At 46.1% G+C, this 16144-nt stretch overlaps 1 protein-coding gene across 1 annotated transcript in view; it reads right to left on the bottom strand.

Moving 5' to 3' along the window:
* The window catches only part of Marchf4 (membrane associated ring-CH-type finger 4), a 98285-nt gene extending 87286 nt beyond the window's left edge, over positions 1–10999 (bottom strand). Inside the window, exon 1 of the mRNA XM_027942019.2 lies at positions 10481–10999. Coding sequence (XP_027797820.2) covers positions 10481–10999 — 519 coding nt within the window. The remainder of the gene's footprint in view (positions 1–10480) is intronic.
* Between the last annotated feature and the right edge of the window lie 5145 nt (positions 11000–16144).

Below are 16144 nucleotides of genomic sequence, written 5' to 3'. Positions count from 1 at the left end.
TGTCCTATCATTCAACTCCCAACTACCCTAAGAGAGCAGTACTACTACTGTTGAGGGAGAGATTGCTAGAGCTCATTCGATTCAGAATGTTCTCTCCTTCCAGGCACCCGGGAGAATTCCACTCCCCATCCTTGTTGCTGTTAGGCACAGCCATGTTCCTAGATACAACCAGGGAGTTGTAGGCAAAAGCAATGTGTCATCCAAGTGAGGCACTGAGTCGTTGGTACTTAGCGAGTCGTGAGGGATGGAACTGTTTACCATCTGTTGCTCTGCTCTGGGATTCTTGGACTTCCCCAGGGAAGCCCCTGATTTGACTTCATTCAAACACCCTCCAAACATAACTCAGGAGTGAGAATTGATGGTTGGAGTAGTCAGGAAATTAGCATTAGCTGGGTAACAGACAAACACCCAAACCTCAGTGTCTTAAGGCAATCAAAGTGAGCATCTCCCTCATGTCACAGTCCCATGTGGGTTAGACTCCAGATGGTGGCTCTACCATCTGGAACTTGCAGCTCTCAGATCACTGAGGCAGGGAAGGCGAGGGAGATGCAAGAACCACCCCTTTCTGCTCTGCCCTGGGTGACACATGTCACTTACTTCTTGGTCACATGTGCACTCCAATATAACTCTTCCCTCCTCCTCCAGTGCCCCCACCCCTGTTCCTTGTCTGTCTGAGCACCTCAGTCAGGTCTGAAGGGCACATTTCTTCTCCCCATTGGCCTGCCAACTAATACACAGTATTCCTGAAGTAATCACCTGCCATGGAATTGCCAAAGCCAATGGTTGAAAATGCAGATTCCAGGCTACCACTCAGGGACCTGGCCTGGAACTCTGGATTTTATCCCCTTCCTGTGGTACTCTGTAGTATCCACAAATGTTTCAGAACTATTTAAAGATGTACATCCCAAGCCAGCATCACTGAGACTTCCGTCATTTACATTTTTGATGTAGTCTACTTATACCTCATTTCCTTCAAACTTAACACTTGTCTTTAAATGTCTCACAATTTTACTTCAATAAATTTATCCTAAGGGAGACTTTCTGTTACTACCATAAATGAAAAGCTGGTATCATTTCCCATAAAAGAAGAGATAAACTATAAGACTTCCATGCAATGAAATATTAGTGCTAAAAAGAATGTTCTATCAAGCCCACAAAACAAAAACAGTAAACCACAAAGACGGGGAGGAAATTGAAATACAGTTACTAACTGAAAAGGCAATTTGAAAATGCTACACACCCATACGGCTCCAACTCTATGACTGACATTCTGACAAAGGCCAAACTGCACAGCCAAGAGTTTGGGGGTGGAAGCAGAGGTGTGAACAGCTGGATGAGCCAAGAGGATTTTTAGGGCAGTGAAACAGTTCTCTATGATTAGTAGTGGAGACAAGCCATTATACATTTGTCAAAATGCTTGGAAAGTATAAAGCGGAGCATGAAGCCTAGTGTGAACCTTGGACTTTGGGTGATAATGATATGTTGCTGAGTGTGGTGATGTACGCCTGTATTCCCAGCAACTTGGGAGGCTGAGGCAGGAGGATTGAAAATCTGTGGCCAGCCTCAGCAACATAAGGAGACCCTGTTTCAAAATAAAAAGAAAAGGGCTGGAGATAAAGCTCAGTGGTAGAATGTGTGAAGCCCTGGATTCAATACCCAGTACCACAAAAAAAAAAAAATGGTTTTAAAAATTAAACTTAGATAATGAAGTATCAATGTTGGTTAATCAGTCATGACAAATGGACCACTCTGGTGGGAGATGTGACGACAGGAGGCAGGGGTGCATGGGAATGCTCTGTACTTTCTGTTCAATTTCACCCTGAACACAAAACTGCTCTAAAGACTCAAGTCTACTAAAAATAATAGTCCCACAAATATAAACAAAACAAGATGAACTCGTTCCAGCTGGATATTGGTGTGTGTCCAAAGGCTCCGAGTCTGGCGCCTCCTCTCTTTGTTTACGAAAAATCTTGACAGCATTAGAAAGGTGTTAAAAGACATATTGTTACTACAGAGAGATGTTTCTCCTGGACAGAATCACAAGGCACTAGTGGAAACTGAAGAGGAGCAATGTTCTCGATGCAGATCAATATTATTTAACATCGCTGGGGGTTTCTGTCCCATTCCAGATTTCCTGAAAAACTCATCTAGGGATGACCCTGAATGTAAGCATCTTGCTGTCGCACGCAGGGCAAGCATTTCTGCTGCCACTTCCTCTTCATGTTCCTCAGCATGCCTGGTCTGCCCCAGGCCTCTGGGGACTCAGCCTCCAGCAAGTGTCTTCCTGCACAGTTGCTGCCAAGCAGAGAACACTGCTTAATAAAGATCTGTCAGGCCCTGGGCTGATGGAGACAGATAAAGACAACTCTATTGGGAGTGAAGGACTCAAGGAGGAGAGGACAGAGTTCAGCTGAGTCAGGCAACACAGAGGCAGAGCATCCACTGAACAGAGACACTGTGCCTAGAGCCACATTCCTGATGGTCAGGCACACCATCAAATGGGATTCTACTGTGATCCAAGCCCATAAAGGGTCTGATTTTTGAAGGCTCCAGTCAGGTAGTAGGAAAAGCAGCCATGTGACCTGGAGGCCCCACTTCTGGTCCTGGAGACACACTGATGGGAGGGAGTAAATATCACTTCCCTTTCATGAGCAGTTGTTATATATATATATATGTCTCCATCTTTAAAACAACATGTCAGCTCCTTACAAGTGTGCAAACTCAGGATTGTATCCCTGTTTTATGAACCTTGAAATCTAGGTCTAGGGAAGGTAAATAAGTAGCCCAAGATCACTCAACTGGGAAAAATCCAAAGTGGGAATGAAATCCATGCCCTTCTGTCTTCAAGATCTATCTTCTTCCCATCATTCCACAATAGAATGAGGGAAGGTCTGTTGCGGGTCAAGTGGTCTCAAGCTGAAGTAATGACCACTACGATTATTAGGATGAGAAATCATCACTATTTGTCATTATAGAATCACAAAATGAGGCTGGATGGGATCTCAAGAGATCATCCATATCCTGCTTATTTGGCATTTGAACTTGTTATACACACACCTGTACAAGTGCGCACACACATGCAATTATACTTTATGCCATGATATAGTAGGGACCAAAGATAGCACTGTTTATCTGGAATGAACGTGTGCCAGGAGAAAGGAAAAGGATCAACAAATACTAAGTCCCTGCTGTATGCAGAGCCCTCTGCTAGCCGCTGGGGTGGCTTCAAGAGGGTTCTTTGGATGTTGATTCGCTTCAACCCCAGCCAAAGTAATCTTTCCATAAAGAAGGGAAATGATTTAATCTGTCCTCCTTACTTCTGTGGACAGACCCTGGAGAAATCCTTAGGAGAGCAATTAGCTGGGCCCAAGATTGAGGCCTGGTTGTCCTCTTATGGCACACAAAGTCCCTCCTTGGATCACAAAGTTGGACAGAACCTATGTTGCCAGATTTTCCTTTTGTTTTCCCTTGCCAGTTTGCATCTACCTGGGACTCCAACAGTAATTTATTCAATTTTGTTATTTTGTCAGGAAGCAGTGTCCCCTGTGTGCACCCTGCTTTTGCTCTTAGATACACAGAGGAGGTGTCAAGTGTGTTCTGTGTGTGATATACATACACAAATCCTAGCTTACATACAGTGCACCTCAGGAGGAGGGTGGTATATGGCTCAGGCCATACAGTATTTGCTTGCCAGCTCCTTTACATCCGGGCTCACTTCCAACTTGGCCCCGTTCCCAGCAAGTAAGAAACAGCTCACTGATTCCCACACTTCTTTGAGAATCTCCTCCCCCTCCAGCCTCCTTCCCCTCCCCCAGCTCACAGGACACAGCTGGGCTTCTCTGCATAGGAGCTGGAAAAGGGAGCAGAGAGAGACTCCCAATATTGTTCCTTTCTTTTCCCTGGCTCTTTTGAAATCCATATTTCACAACCTCTTGCTCTACCTGCCTCATTAAGTAACTCTATGAGAGACTCAGCTAGAAGCCACACCCAATACATTAGCTCAGCACCCCAAGCTGCTGGAGGCTGGCAAGTGAAGGATCACTCCACAGTGACCACTTTGTGGCGGATCGACAGACAATTGATTGGAGAACTGCTCCACAACTGGCAAGACATCAGGAGTCTCCCCACCGCCCATCCAGAGTTCTGTCTGTGAATGTGAGACAGGCACGCTCCATGTTTTATTCATGTGTCGTGTGACATGCACACACGTAAGTGACAGATACATAAATCTGTGAAATAGCCAGGAATCTGACAGTGGGGTTTATACCACGTTTCTTATGCCATCTCTCATTAAACAGAGCATCATTTAGGGCCTTGAATAAAGAAAGGGTCCTTGGGGATTCCAGTTTAAGTGGAACCAGGACCAGTGAGAGTAGAAACTAAAAGGCAACTATGGAAAAGTTGACCCCAGTTACTGGTTCCCCTTTTTCAGGGATGGTTCTCTATCCGTAAGTCCATGTGGGATCTACAGTCTACTGGCCATGAAGGACTCGCTGTCCTGTCATGGTGGGTGCATGGCAAAAATTCACAATTGCAGCAATCACATGACTGCCAACAGCTTGGGATTTCTATAAACACAGGACAGAGACTGTTCTCTGAAATCTTTGCTGCAGTCACATTTATATATGCCATGTAATACAGACACTGGAACAAGGTGTCCTGGCATGAGATGAGCCTTTGCACTGGTGAAGAAGGAAGGGTCATTTCTTTCTGCTTAGATTAAATATCTCTCCAGACCCCCCAAAAATCTCACTTATGAATTTCAAAGTCTCAGGCTCAGAAGAGATCTGGAGGGTCATCTAGTCCCCGTCAACCATATGATTCCTCTTTTAAGGCAGACCATAGTATCTTGGGACAGCTTTGATGGAAAGTTCTTTCTAATATCAAAACCCAAGTTGACTTCTGGGAGATTTCCTCACTGGCCAACGCGCTGCCCTTTGTTCCCCTCATTCTGCAAAGCACACTTTCAGCATTTGACGCCAGTAAATATTCTTCTCCTGAATGTTCTCTTTTTTCCACTTCCTCTGCCCGTGGAGCTTCCTATTCAATGAGCAAATGTGTCAGTAATTACAGAGCATGAAGCAGATGCCAGGCACTGGGTTGAGAGCTGATGACCCAGTGATGAGCAAACATGCACAGGTCACTTCCTCTTGCAGTCCCTTTGCAGTGCCTCCCTTGGGCCCAGGCAGAAGTGTCCCTAACTTTGGAAAACCCCACTCCAGTCCCTCTTCAGGTATACTTCTCCTGCAGGGGAGGAGCCTGTAGGGTCCAGTAGCCACACCCCACTTCAGGAATGTGCTCCAGTTACCTGGGACCCTGGAATTCCTGCCCAAACAGCCTTGAGCCTGATCCCAAGACCTGTAAGTTTCTCTTCTTCAGGTCCATAAACTTCCCTCCTAGGAGGACAGGGGAACAAGGTAAAGAGCCACCATTCAGGGGATGGTGGAGACAGAACTTGGACAAACCCACAGAAGTATCTATGTGTGTGTATCCAAAATTCCTCCATGCAGAATAGTGTCAGTGGTAGAAAAAGAATCAGAGTGGCCTATGGGCCACAGGCCAGACATTCCTATTTGGATATCAAAGAATTCAGACAAATCCAAAAGCTCCAAATTCAAGCCTGTCTTTCAGATGCTTTTGAAGGTACATCTGTCAGGATGCAATGATAGACTGTATTGCATTTAACAGTTTTTCAGCTGAATCCTGTGCAGTGGTGCATACCTATCATCCCAGACACTTGGGAGGCTGAGGCAGGAGGATCACAAGTTTGAGAACAGCCTCAGCAATTTAGTGAGACCCTCAGCAATTATAGTGAGACCCTGTCTCAAAATAAAAAATAAAAATAAGAAAGGACTGGGAATGTAGCTCAGCGTTCAATCCCCAGTACTGGAAGAAAAAAAGAAAGAGAGAGAAAGAAAGAAAGTTTGAACATTTCATTTAATACACAGGCCTCTGGTATGTGAGCCACCACTTAGTCTTGCCCTAAAGCTGATAAATGTCAGGTGCAGGTCTATTCTTTGTACAGACATACACAAATAAAATAAATGTATAAATAAATGTAAAGTAAAACTACAGTGCCTACAAGAATAAGTATACTATTTGGATCCTTCCTAAAATCCTCTTGATTCATTCCCAGGGCTCTCATTGGATGTTGGGGTCTCCAGGTTCCCCCCTTCATTCTCTTATGAAGTAGAGAATGTCATCTGAAAGCCCTTAACCCTAAAATAACCCAACACACTGACTGAACATCCTATAGCATTCTTGCCTCCTCTGAAGGCAGAGCTCCAAGGAGGCCAGACACAGAAGAACGAGGAAGGCAACCTAGCCCGTGAAACCCCTCCGTATTCATTTTCTGCTGTCTATTAGATCCAGATCAGGTCCCTTCCACCTGTTCCTGACTGCCATGGTGGAGAGCATCCTGGGGCCAACTCCAGACCTCACATCTGCCCCACCTGGGAGGTGGTTTCACCTCTTTGTGAAGTTACCCATGTGACTCTTCATCTCTTCTTGCAGCCTAATCCAATTTTTCTCATTTGGTCATCAGCAACAACACAGAAGCTCCTCTGGCTAATTAGGGGAAAGGTAGTAAATTTTCCCTGCCACCCCATCTCTCTGAATAGGCACCCCATCCACTACCCGCTTTTAAATGTGCCTCTCTTTCTTGTACTAGTATTACTGTAATTCACTTGGGCCCACCCACTGCGTGTTCTTGATCTCTGTCAGTGCCTGTGATGTCTGGATTAGACAGTGACATCCTAGAGGGCAGGGCCACATCTACTGTGTGCCTCTAGCTCCAGCTCTGCAGAGCAGCAGGCACAGGTAGGTGCTTAATAAAGACTTTGGTGTTTGAAACAGATGAGCAGCACTCTGTGTCCAAAGTATTGTAAGTGTAAGAAAAAGCCATCTGTGACCATAGCCAGCCTCCCGCCAGCCAGTGAGCTGGGGCATACTTTTTCAACAAAGCAAGAAGAGCACTCTCTTGCATTTGAGATATAATAACAAAAACACTGTGACAACACTGCTCTCATAGTAATGGATGATTTGATGCTCAGAATAATCTTATGAAGTAGAGAATGTCATTATTTTTACAAATGAGGAGTCTGAGGCACAGAGAGATGGGGTAAGTTGTTAAGCCTCCTAACTGGACCACCTGGATTTAGAGGACTCTGCATAATACCATGGTACTCTGGCCCTCGAGGTGGACAAGGGCAGTTTCAACCACAAGTAGAGGGTGAGGAGGTGCCAAATGGGCTCCTGCCTGAAAGTCTAATGGGTCCTTGGTCCCTGTCATCCATGAATGAATGGCTGCTACTCAGGAACTATCCAGAGTGGAGCCAAGTGGATTTTCAAAGCATTTGTTCCCACCCCAGCCCTTTCTTTCCTTCTGTCTTCTCATCTGATTTCAAACATGCCAAACTTTGTCCATAGTCAGGTTTCTGAGCTTGCTGTTGCCTCTACCTGAAGTGCCCTTGCCTTGTCTGTGCATGGCTGGGTCCTTTTCATCATCTAAGTGTCAGCTCAGAGGAGACATTCTTAGGAAGGATTTTCCTGATTGCCCTATTTACTGTGGTGGTACCTCTCCCATCTCATCCCTTGCATTCATGACTAACTCACTTTCTGGTGTTAGTTTCATCTCACTTGGTCTCATCATGGCACCCTGGGCTATCTGAAATCGCCTGATTTATCTATTTTTTATTTATTTCTCTATTTCTGTGTCTCCACCATAATGGAGCTTCAGGAAAGCAGAGATCTCATCTCTTTTGTTCACTCCTGAATAGTGCCTGGAACAGCATCTGGCATACTGTAGATGCCCCAGAAACATCTGTTAAATAAATGCATGCATGCATGCATGCATGCAGGAATGCAAATTCCTTTGTAGATATGTACAAAGGTAGAAAGAGCTGCATCTTCCTGTTGCCCCTCACCACACATATTGCAAGCCCTTTGCAGAAAGAGATGGAGTCTTTATTTGTCTTTTAGTTCATAGAGAAGTAGCAAATGAGTGAGACGGTGGATAGGAAGGGAGGTTTCCAGTTCCTTTGTTTGGGCAGGAAAAGACCAAGATATTCAGCTCCTGAGATTACAGACTGCTCTCCCTCCAGGACCATGTGTAGACTATCGCTGGACAGCTCTCTCTCTTTGAATAGAAACTGAAATACAGAAATCTCAGGCTGCCCACCTTTCTTTCTCTTTCTGCATCTTCATTTCTCTTCCTTTTTTAAAGTTTACCCTATCTGTTCTCCTTTGTCTCCCTTCCTCATTGAAACTCTGTGACCAAAAGCAAGAAGTGGGAAAGTGTGTTCTCCGTATCTAATTATTCTTACTACTATAACACAACCTCACCAAAACCTCTTGGTTTCTGCACAAAATAAACCCTCACAACATAATAATTACATGTAGAAAGTGCTTGATTTGATCCAGTCTTAATGTAGACATAGCCCCCTAGTCCTCCCACATAATAACAGAACCCATTGGTGCTAGCTTTTAATCTAGTGCTTTATTTATGACACATAGTACAAATAATGAACAGAAAAGCAAAGCTCCCAACCTCTGACCAAACCTTGTATGACATGAAGGCACTTCACATATTGCTAATGATCCCTTTCCATTTCTTTTTTCAACAAAAAAAAAAATCCTTTTCAATAATTTCAATAATACAGCCTTTACAGGATCAAAATACATGCTCATTATATATGGATTTTTCCCAAGATAGTTTTATACTCATTATCTTCTGGTCCCTCTTGTAAGGAAAGGGAAGGGATGGCAAACAGTGCCTTGCAGAAATTGGAAAAGAGGCACAGAGACATAAAGCTGTTTGACAAAGTTCACACAGCAGGTGAAATATTTCCCAGGACACATTCCAAGTCCTGCCATTTTCTCAAGACTCGAGTGTTCTAGCCAGAAGGCACACTCCCAGCAGCCCCTGTAACATGCACACCTGAGCTAGCCCATGTGGGAGAAGAAAGAAATTTCTTAGGAAGGCAGGAAACTAAATCATTTTTTTCTTTTGGAGAAGATGAAGTTCCTTATGGGGAAGATCCTGACCCAGATCAACCCAAAGTGAGGTTCACTCTCGCCACCCTACCCCATGGCACTGTGAGAGGCTCAGCCTTGGCAGTGGAGCAAAAGGCTAGAAGAAAGGTGTGGAGCAGACATCCTGGACCTTCTCACCTAACAGGAGTTTTCAACTCTGGGCAACATTTTGTTTGGTGCTTCAGGTAATCTTAGTCACAGGGAGGAGAAACACAGCCCTCAGCTTCTCAGAGACATTTATTCACACTGAGATCTAAATCACTTCCCCTTATCATTCCCAGGCTTCAGCCCCAGGCATCATGGGTCCCTGAAGTGCTTTGTCCATTCAGAGCAAAGAGAAAAAAAATGAATGAAAATGTCAGCTAAGCCTGCCTTGCACAGAGCAAGCCCTCAGCAAGAACCAGGGCTGGTCAGGAGCACTAAGGTGGCATTCTATTTCCCTTGTTCAAGGCACACCCAGAAGTCTTCCCTATGCTTCAGGAAATTACCAAAGAGGAGGCCGAGGTGAGCACAAAATCCTGCTTATGTTGGAATCGAATATTCCTTTGCCTGCATCACTAATGAGATCAGATTTTTCAGGTGAGCCTTTTCTGTCTGGGATTATCTGCAAAGTATTTTCACAACTCATTACTTCTGAAGAGTGTACACATGGTATCCAGTGTTTCAGGCACTGGATTGTAAGTGGAGTAGTAAATGAGGTGTCTGCAAAAACCTGAATGGACAGGGTGGGGAGGACCCACCGGACTTGAGAAATGTGTCCACCACGGGATGCTTGGCATCCCCTGTCCTGGGTGGGGAAAGTTTTAAGGGAAACTCTTTGTCAGTGCACATCAGGCCTATGAAGAGTAATCGATATGACCTACTTCCTTCTCCATGTCCCTTAAAGTCACTCGTACCTGGACTTGCCTACCAGCTTCAATATAGGAAAACTTGAGAGTGTTTGAGAAAATTGAGATAGGCTCAAAGTGAAAAATACAGACTTACTGGATTTCACCTATAATAACAGGGAAAGAGAACAAATTCTTGGCACACTTTCAGAGAGGGAAGAAGTTTGACAGTGGGGCTGAAGATGATCTGGGGAAGATGTTACTGGCAAGAAATCAGTGAAAAGGATATCTTGGCAACAGGCCTGAACATACCACCAAGTCCCTTCATTTCTTTTGGATCTTGGATTCTGAGTGATGTTTATGGAATGTTTTGGATGGAGTTGAAGTCACTAGTACGGAGAGGAAAATGTAAAAACCAGGGTACAACTGAGCCACCAAACAGCCTCCATCAGAAACCAGACAACTATTGGGCAAACTTCACTACGAGAAACATCACTGAGAAGCTCTTAAAACTTATAGTCCTTGACACTGGCAACGGCATGATGGTTCCCCAGGGCAAGCAGGTGAGCAGCAACCTGCAGGACCTGGAGATGCTACAAGGAAAGGGGAAAGGGACTCACCTGTTCTGGCCCCTGGAAGCAGATGCGGCAGAGCGGAGTCCTCATACCACTGTCCAAGCTACTGCCCAGTGAGTAGCGATCCTCAGCCTTCTTACAGAAATCATCTGAGGAGGCACTGCTGAGCAGTGAGGCAGGTGGCTCTGCTTGGCCACCCCAGTCATCTTCCACAGAAGAAGGTGGCAAAGGTGGTGGAGGTGGCAGAGGAGGGGTCTCCCTGCCCACCACTTCTCGAGGGCCCCTCCAGCCTGCCCACCCTCCGGCGCCCAGAGCCGGAAGGGTGTTGTTGTTGGCCGCCACACCTGGGGGCTGGGGGTCGCCGTGCATGGGCAGGGGCGCTGGAGGGGGGCGCCTCAGTAGGAAAACCTTCAGGTCATTGAAGAGCATGCGGCAGCGGCACTTGAGGAGACCCTGGTGGCGCAACATCTGGGGAGCTGGGGTGCACAATCCACAGCAGTACCAGCCACAGAAGCAGTAGCAGCACCACCACCACCAGAACAGCCCACCCAGGGGCATCAGCATGTGCCCACAGAAAGCAGAGGACCAAGAGGGCAGCTGGAGTCTTTGAAGAGGTGAATAGGATGGGGCTTGGGGTCCACAGTGTTGCTGTTACTGGAGGAATCTCCTTTCTTACTGGTTCTTCTTACAACCCCTCCAAGCAGCAAATAAATTGCTCCCAGAACTGAGAACTGTGAGTCACTGATTCTGAACTCTACCTGGAAAATGCAAAACAAAAAAGTTTTTCTTGCCTTTGCAGCCCAACCCCTTCTCAGACTTTGCTCAAGGTGTCTCCTTTTCTGCCTTTGACCCCAAGACTCTGGAAGGAGCAGGGTGACCGAAGAAGTGTTGACGCTGGGCTGTTAGAACCTTAAGATCAATGTCTAATTGTTAAAAGTTCCCCAGGAAAAGATTACTGGGTTCTTCTGGAACCCCTTGGCAGTGGTAAATCTCTTTCTTTTATATAAAAGGGTGAGGAAGGTTATAAATCAAATTTGAAGTGGACTGAGCTGGGTTTAGGGAAATCTAGCTCAATGAAGAATTGAGGGCTGCATATGTGAGAGAGAAAAGGTAGTTTTCCTCAGGTAGTAGGAGGGAACTGGTTGAAGGGGAAAGGTGGAGGCGGAAAGGAGGCTGGAAGAAGTTTTAATTCTCCTGGGCAGAAAACTGGGGCAATTAACCCCCGGAAGCACCAGAGTTGCTTTAAGAACAGTTGGGTGGAGGAGAGAAGGTTGCAGGCTATATTGGGCAAGGGGGTTGTGCTTTGCCTATGCAGCCAAAGGGCTACACGGAAGAAGGGAAAGCCAATTTGGTGATCAGAGGTGGGAAAATAGGGGGTCGTGGTAGAGGAAAGGAAGGGAGAACAAGAAAAGATCTTTTAACCCTCGCAGAGCCACGTCCTTCCTGAGAGTGAAGATCCTGGCTAGAGGAAGGGTGTATGGGGGTGGTGTAGAGGGGGGTAGAAGAGGGGCGTGTGGGAGGGGACGGGAGAAAGAAATAGTTACATTATCTCAGCCCCTAACCCACTCCTGCTGCAGGCTGCAAATCCGTGGCCCCCTCCCCTTGGTTCCATCAAAGGTCCCTTCGGGCGAGGTGGGAGAAGGGCAGATCCTGGCGGGCGAGTGGCCTCGCCTTCTTCTCCTCTTCCTCCTCTGGGTCGTTGTCACCCTCCTCTGGCTCTTGGGCTGCCTGCGCCCGCCGCTGCTGCTGTGGCGGCAGAGGCGACTGCTGGTCGGCGTCCGGGTGTCTCCGGGGCGGGGGCTGCTCGGGCTCGTCCTCTGGCTGCTGCCCGCCGTCCGGCGCGGTCGCGACTCCGGGCTTCATGATCCTCCTCCTCCTCCTCCTCCTTCCCGGGGGGCCGGCCCTGAGCCCCCGCGCCCGGGCAGTGCTGCCATGCAACCAGAGACGAGGCAGGCGTGGGGGTGGGGGCGGTTGGGGAGTGAGGAGGGGGGATGATACAAAAATGAAAGAATACTAATGTAATAATTCGATTCTCAGATAATCAGGAAAGAGTGCTTCTGGTGGGTGGGGGCGGAGGAGGGCGGCTGCCAGGTCTTCTCGGCAGCTCTGCCCCCTCTACCCCCACCAAGGGCGGCCTCGCGGGGCTCTGTGCCCCCACCCCCACCCCGCCCCTCCCTCCTGTCGCCGCCTCTGGCTGGCTGGGCTCGCGGTGGCTACCTCTCCTCGCAGATGCAACTAGGTAAGGCTTGTCCGCGGTGCCAGCCGAAGGTGGGGAGGGGGGAGCGGAGCAACGTGGCCGAGGTGGGAGGCAGCCGGCACTTGGCTCCAGCTTGGTCCTCGAGACTCCCCCCGAACCGTGTACAGATATATCTCGTATAAAAGCTGAAAGGAAGCAAATCAGATTCCAGGCTGCTGCCAGGTGTTGTCTTCCGCCGTTGCTCAGCACCCGCCGCCGCCGCGACTGCTGCCCCCCTGGCTCAGTTCCCAAAGGGGTGGTGCTGGAAGGGAGGTGGCGGGGCGGTAAGCTGCCGGTCCGAGGACTGGAAACGAGGTTGCCGGAGCGAGGAGGCTCCCAGCGATCTCCACCGCAGCGGCGGAGGCCGCCGCCGCTGCATTCAGCACCCGGGGCGAGTGGACAGCTCCCACCCAGACCCCGCGCGTCACGCTAGTGGGGGCCTGACGCAGATGCCACGGAGGGATGGAGGAGGGAAAGGAGACGAAAGGGAAAGAGGCTAGAGGGAGAGGGAGCAGGAGGAGGAGAAAAGAACCGTGCGAGGGAAGGGGATGGGGAGGGACCAAGGGAAAGGGAGGTAGCAAGAGAGGAGGGAGCCAAGTGAAGAGTAAAAGGTAAAGGCAGAAAGGTAACTGGGATGGCGGGGGTGGGGGCGGTGTGATTCAGGTACTAACTCTCGCATTTCCACCCAGGTGGAAACTATCAGTGTGGATGGTACCATTTGTAGGATTTCTGCCCATTTATTGTCACCGCTGCCTTCAGTGCACGTATACAGAGACAGATACCTCTCAATCAGTGTCCATGTCGCTATTCATATAAACACTTAAAGTAGTTGTGGGTCTGCAAGCTTTGGAAGAGACAAAGTTTTGTGACTTTGATATTGGAGTTTGGACTTGATGCAGACTAAAGTCCCTCATGACTAAGACCTCATGAGAAAGAAACTCTTCAAACCTACAAGCAGAAAGGACAATTCTAGCACCACGTTTGACGGTTTCTCCCTCTAGAATTTAAGCTCCAAAGGGCCGGCTATTTATTTTGTTGGTTTGTTTGTTTTGGCCCATTTTGATTCCATGTGCCCAAGTCAGTGGCATATAGTAAGGTAAATATTTGTTAAATAACTTGTGATCGCCATGGCCACAATCATCATTACTCCAAATCTAGTCCTTTTTTAGTGTGAATCATAAGAATCCAGAGCAATATTATAGCCTCATCTTAACCAATATCCCCAATTGCCTCCATATCCAAACTTTTTACTGAGCCACCTGCAAGGAGTAATTTGAAATGGATTTTAATTTCCTCTCATTTTTCTGCTTCTGACTCATGTCACCCTACCCCATCTCTCTCAAGGAGTTTATAGTGAGCAGAAAAGTATCCCTCAATGTGCAGAGCTAGAGGAAGAAGGATATTTAAAAGAGTTTGTGTAAATAACCAGTAATTGCAGCTGTAGACTTTGGTCATTTAAAACTTAAAAATACTTCTTGACTTTTCTCTTAAATCTCTCTCTCTCTCTCTCTCTCTCTCTCTCTCTCTCTCTCTCACACACACACACACACACACACACACACACACACACACACATACACACCTCTAGGGTCATAGACTTGGGGAACATATTCCAATGAGTCATCTATACAGCTGTGATAATGTGTCTAGAAATACTGAAACCATAGACACAGCGCCATGCAAAATCTCTGCACCAAAATATCGTTGGCATGAAGTTCAGCCCAATGAATCATAAGAAAACTACCCCTTTGCTGACATCTCCGTGAATGATTCATTCCTTATAAGCTCTAAGGAACAAGAATTTACGTCTGGGTCTTGATTAACCCTGCATGGCTGCTTATCTGAATCATGCCCCAGTACACACTATGGATGCTAAGACCCTGCCCAAGATGAGTGGTTTGAGAATGATGCTGATGCTTTTAATAACTACAAAATAATGCTTAAATTATTGATATCTGTATGGACACTGTGCTATGAAAACAAACTTCTTTATTGAAAATCATCTGTGTTCCACTCACCCTGTATCCGCCTCTGGCATTGTGCAATTCGCTATAAAAATCATCTCATTCACCTCCCTTCATATGACTCAGAGCTCCTTGAAGGGACTGTATTTATATTTGTATTAGCAGCATATAACACCACACCTAGAGTCCAGTAGATGACAAAAAAATAGCTTTATGAATAAATAGATATTTTTTATTCCAGTGAAGTTACATATTTCTCCCCTTTGGTCTAGACAAATATGTGTGACATACATGACAAAATATCTGCTTTGTCTAAAACTGATGTTTAGGTTTATATTCATAAAATGCTAGTTCCAAATGTGTTATGCAAGTGAACTGGAGCACAAAATAAAAAGACCATCTGAAGCCTATCTTCAGAGTCATAGAAATAGGTGATATTCATAATAAGACCACTTCTCCCAACCCTTCCACTGAAAGAATAAAGATCTGTATAAACAATAAGTTGCCAGGGGTGGGATAAAACAATAAGATTGTCTTTGGAGAGACTGAGAGGCTTGAGAACTCTATTGTGTATATAATGGGAATCCTGAAAAACATTTCACTGAGTTAGACTCTCCTTATGTTGGTGTTGAATCATGAGCCCCAAGAGTAAAAACAACCATAAAGAAAATGTTAAATCAATGGATCTCCATTTAAACATTCAAACAGTATTTACTGAACACCAATCATAGGTAAGCAATGGTGTTGGAAGATAAAGAGAGCACAAAAATGAGTTTGTTGGAATTGCATCTTGTAGGGTCTTCTATGTACATACTCATAATGAAAGGCATAGAATAATAAGTGCAACAAAGTCTGAGAAGTTTTAGGAGTGTTCTGAATAGGGAGGTAACACAGTTTGGCAGCAATTAGGAGAGGTGGGAAGAGTGGGGGGGGGGGCGAGAGAAGGAGATAGATGCCAGATCTCTAGGAAAGCTTTTTTCAAGAAATGACATTTGAACTGAGTTAAAGTATATAGAATTCAAAGGAAGAAAGCACATTCCTGGCAGTAGAAACACTGAATACTTTAGCTCTTCCATTTGGATGGGCTGGAAGGGGATTGAAGCTAAGTAACTAGAAGTGAAGGAGCCAGATTACAGAAGGCCCTAAATGCCACTCTAAGGAAGATTTATTCATTGACCAGGTACTTGTTTTAATGGTTTTAAAGATTTGGAGCTGAAGGTGAAGGGCAAAAATAAACTTTATCACTGAGCAGGTTAATTAACTGGATGGAATTTCGTTGCTAACAGGTGGGAAGCAATCAATATTTTTCATTTCATGCCAGAAAGTTCTCAGTTCCTTAATAGATTTATTCTTTTAAACGGGTTTGTTTTCAGATATATTTCATTACATACAGAGATGTTGGGGTCATATCAATTAGAAGAAGAGTAGAAGAATGAGAGGCTCCAAGGAATTGTCTACAGGAAGAAATATTAGAAGACTCAAAAATTCAGACTCAATGACTCATTGTGA

Source organism: Marmota flaviventris, chromosome 11 (genome assembly GCF_047511675.1).
Source record: "Marmota flaviventris isolate mMarFla1 chromosome 11, mMarFla1.hap1, whole genome shotgun sequence".
In the NCBI taxonomy this organism is placed as follows: Eukaryota; Metazoa; Chordata; class Mammalia; order Rodentia; family Sciuridae; genus Marmota; species Marmota flaviventris.
The sequence above is the reverse complement of the archived record's forward strand: the minus strand, read 5'-3'. Positions and strand labels throughout refer to the sequence as shown.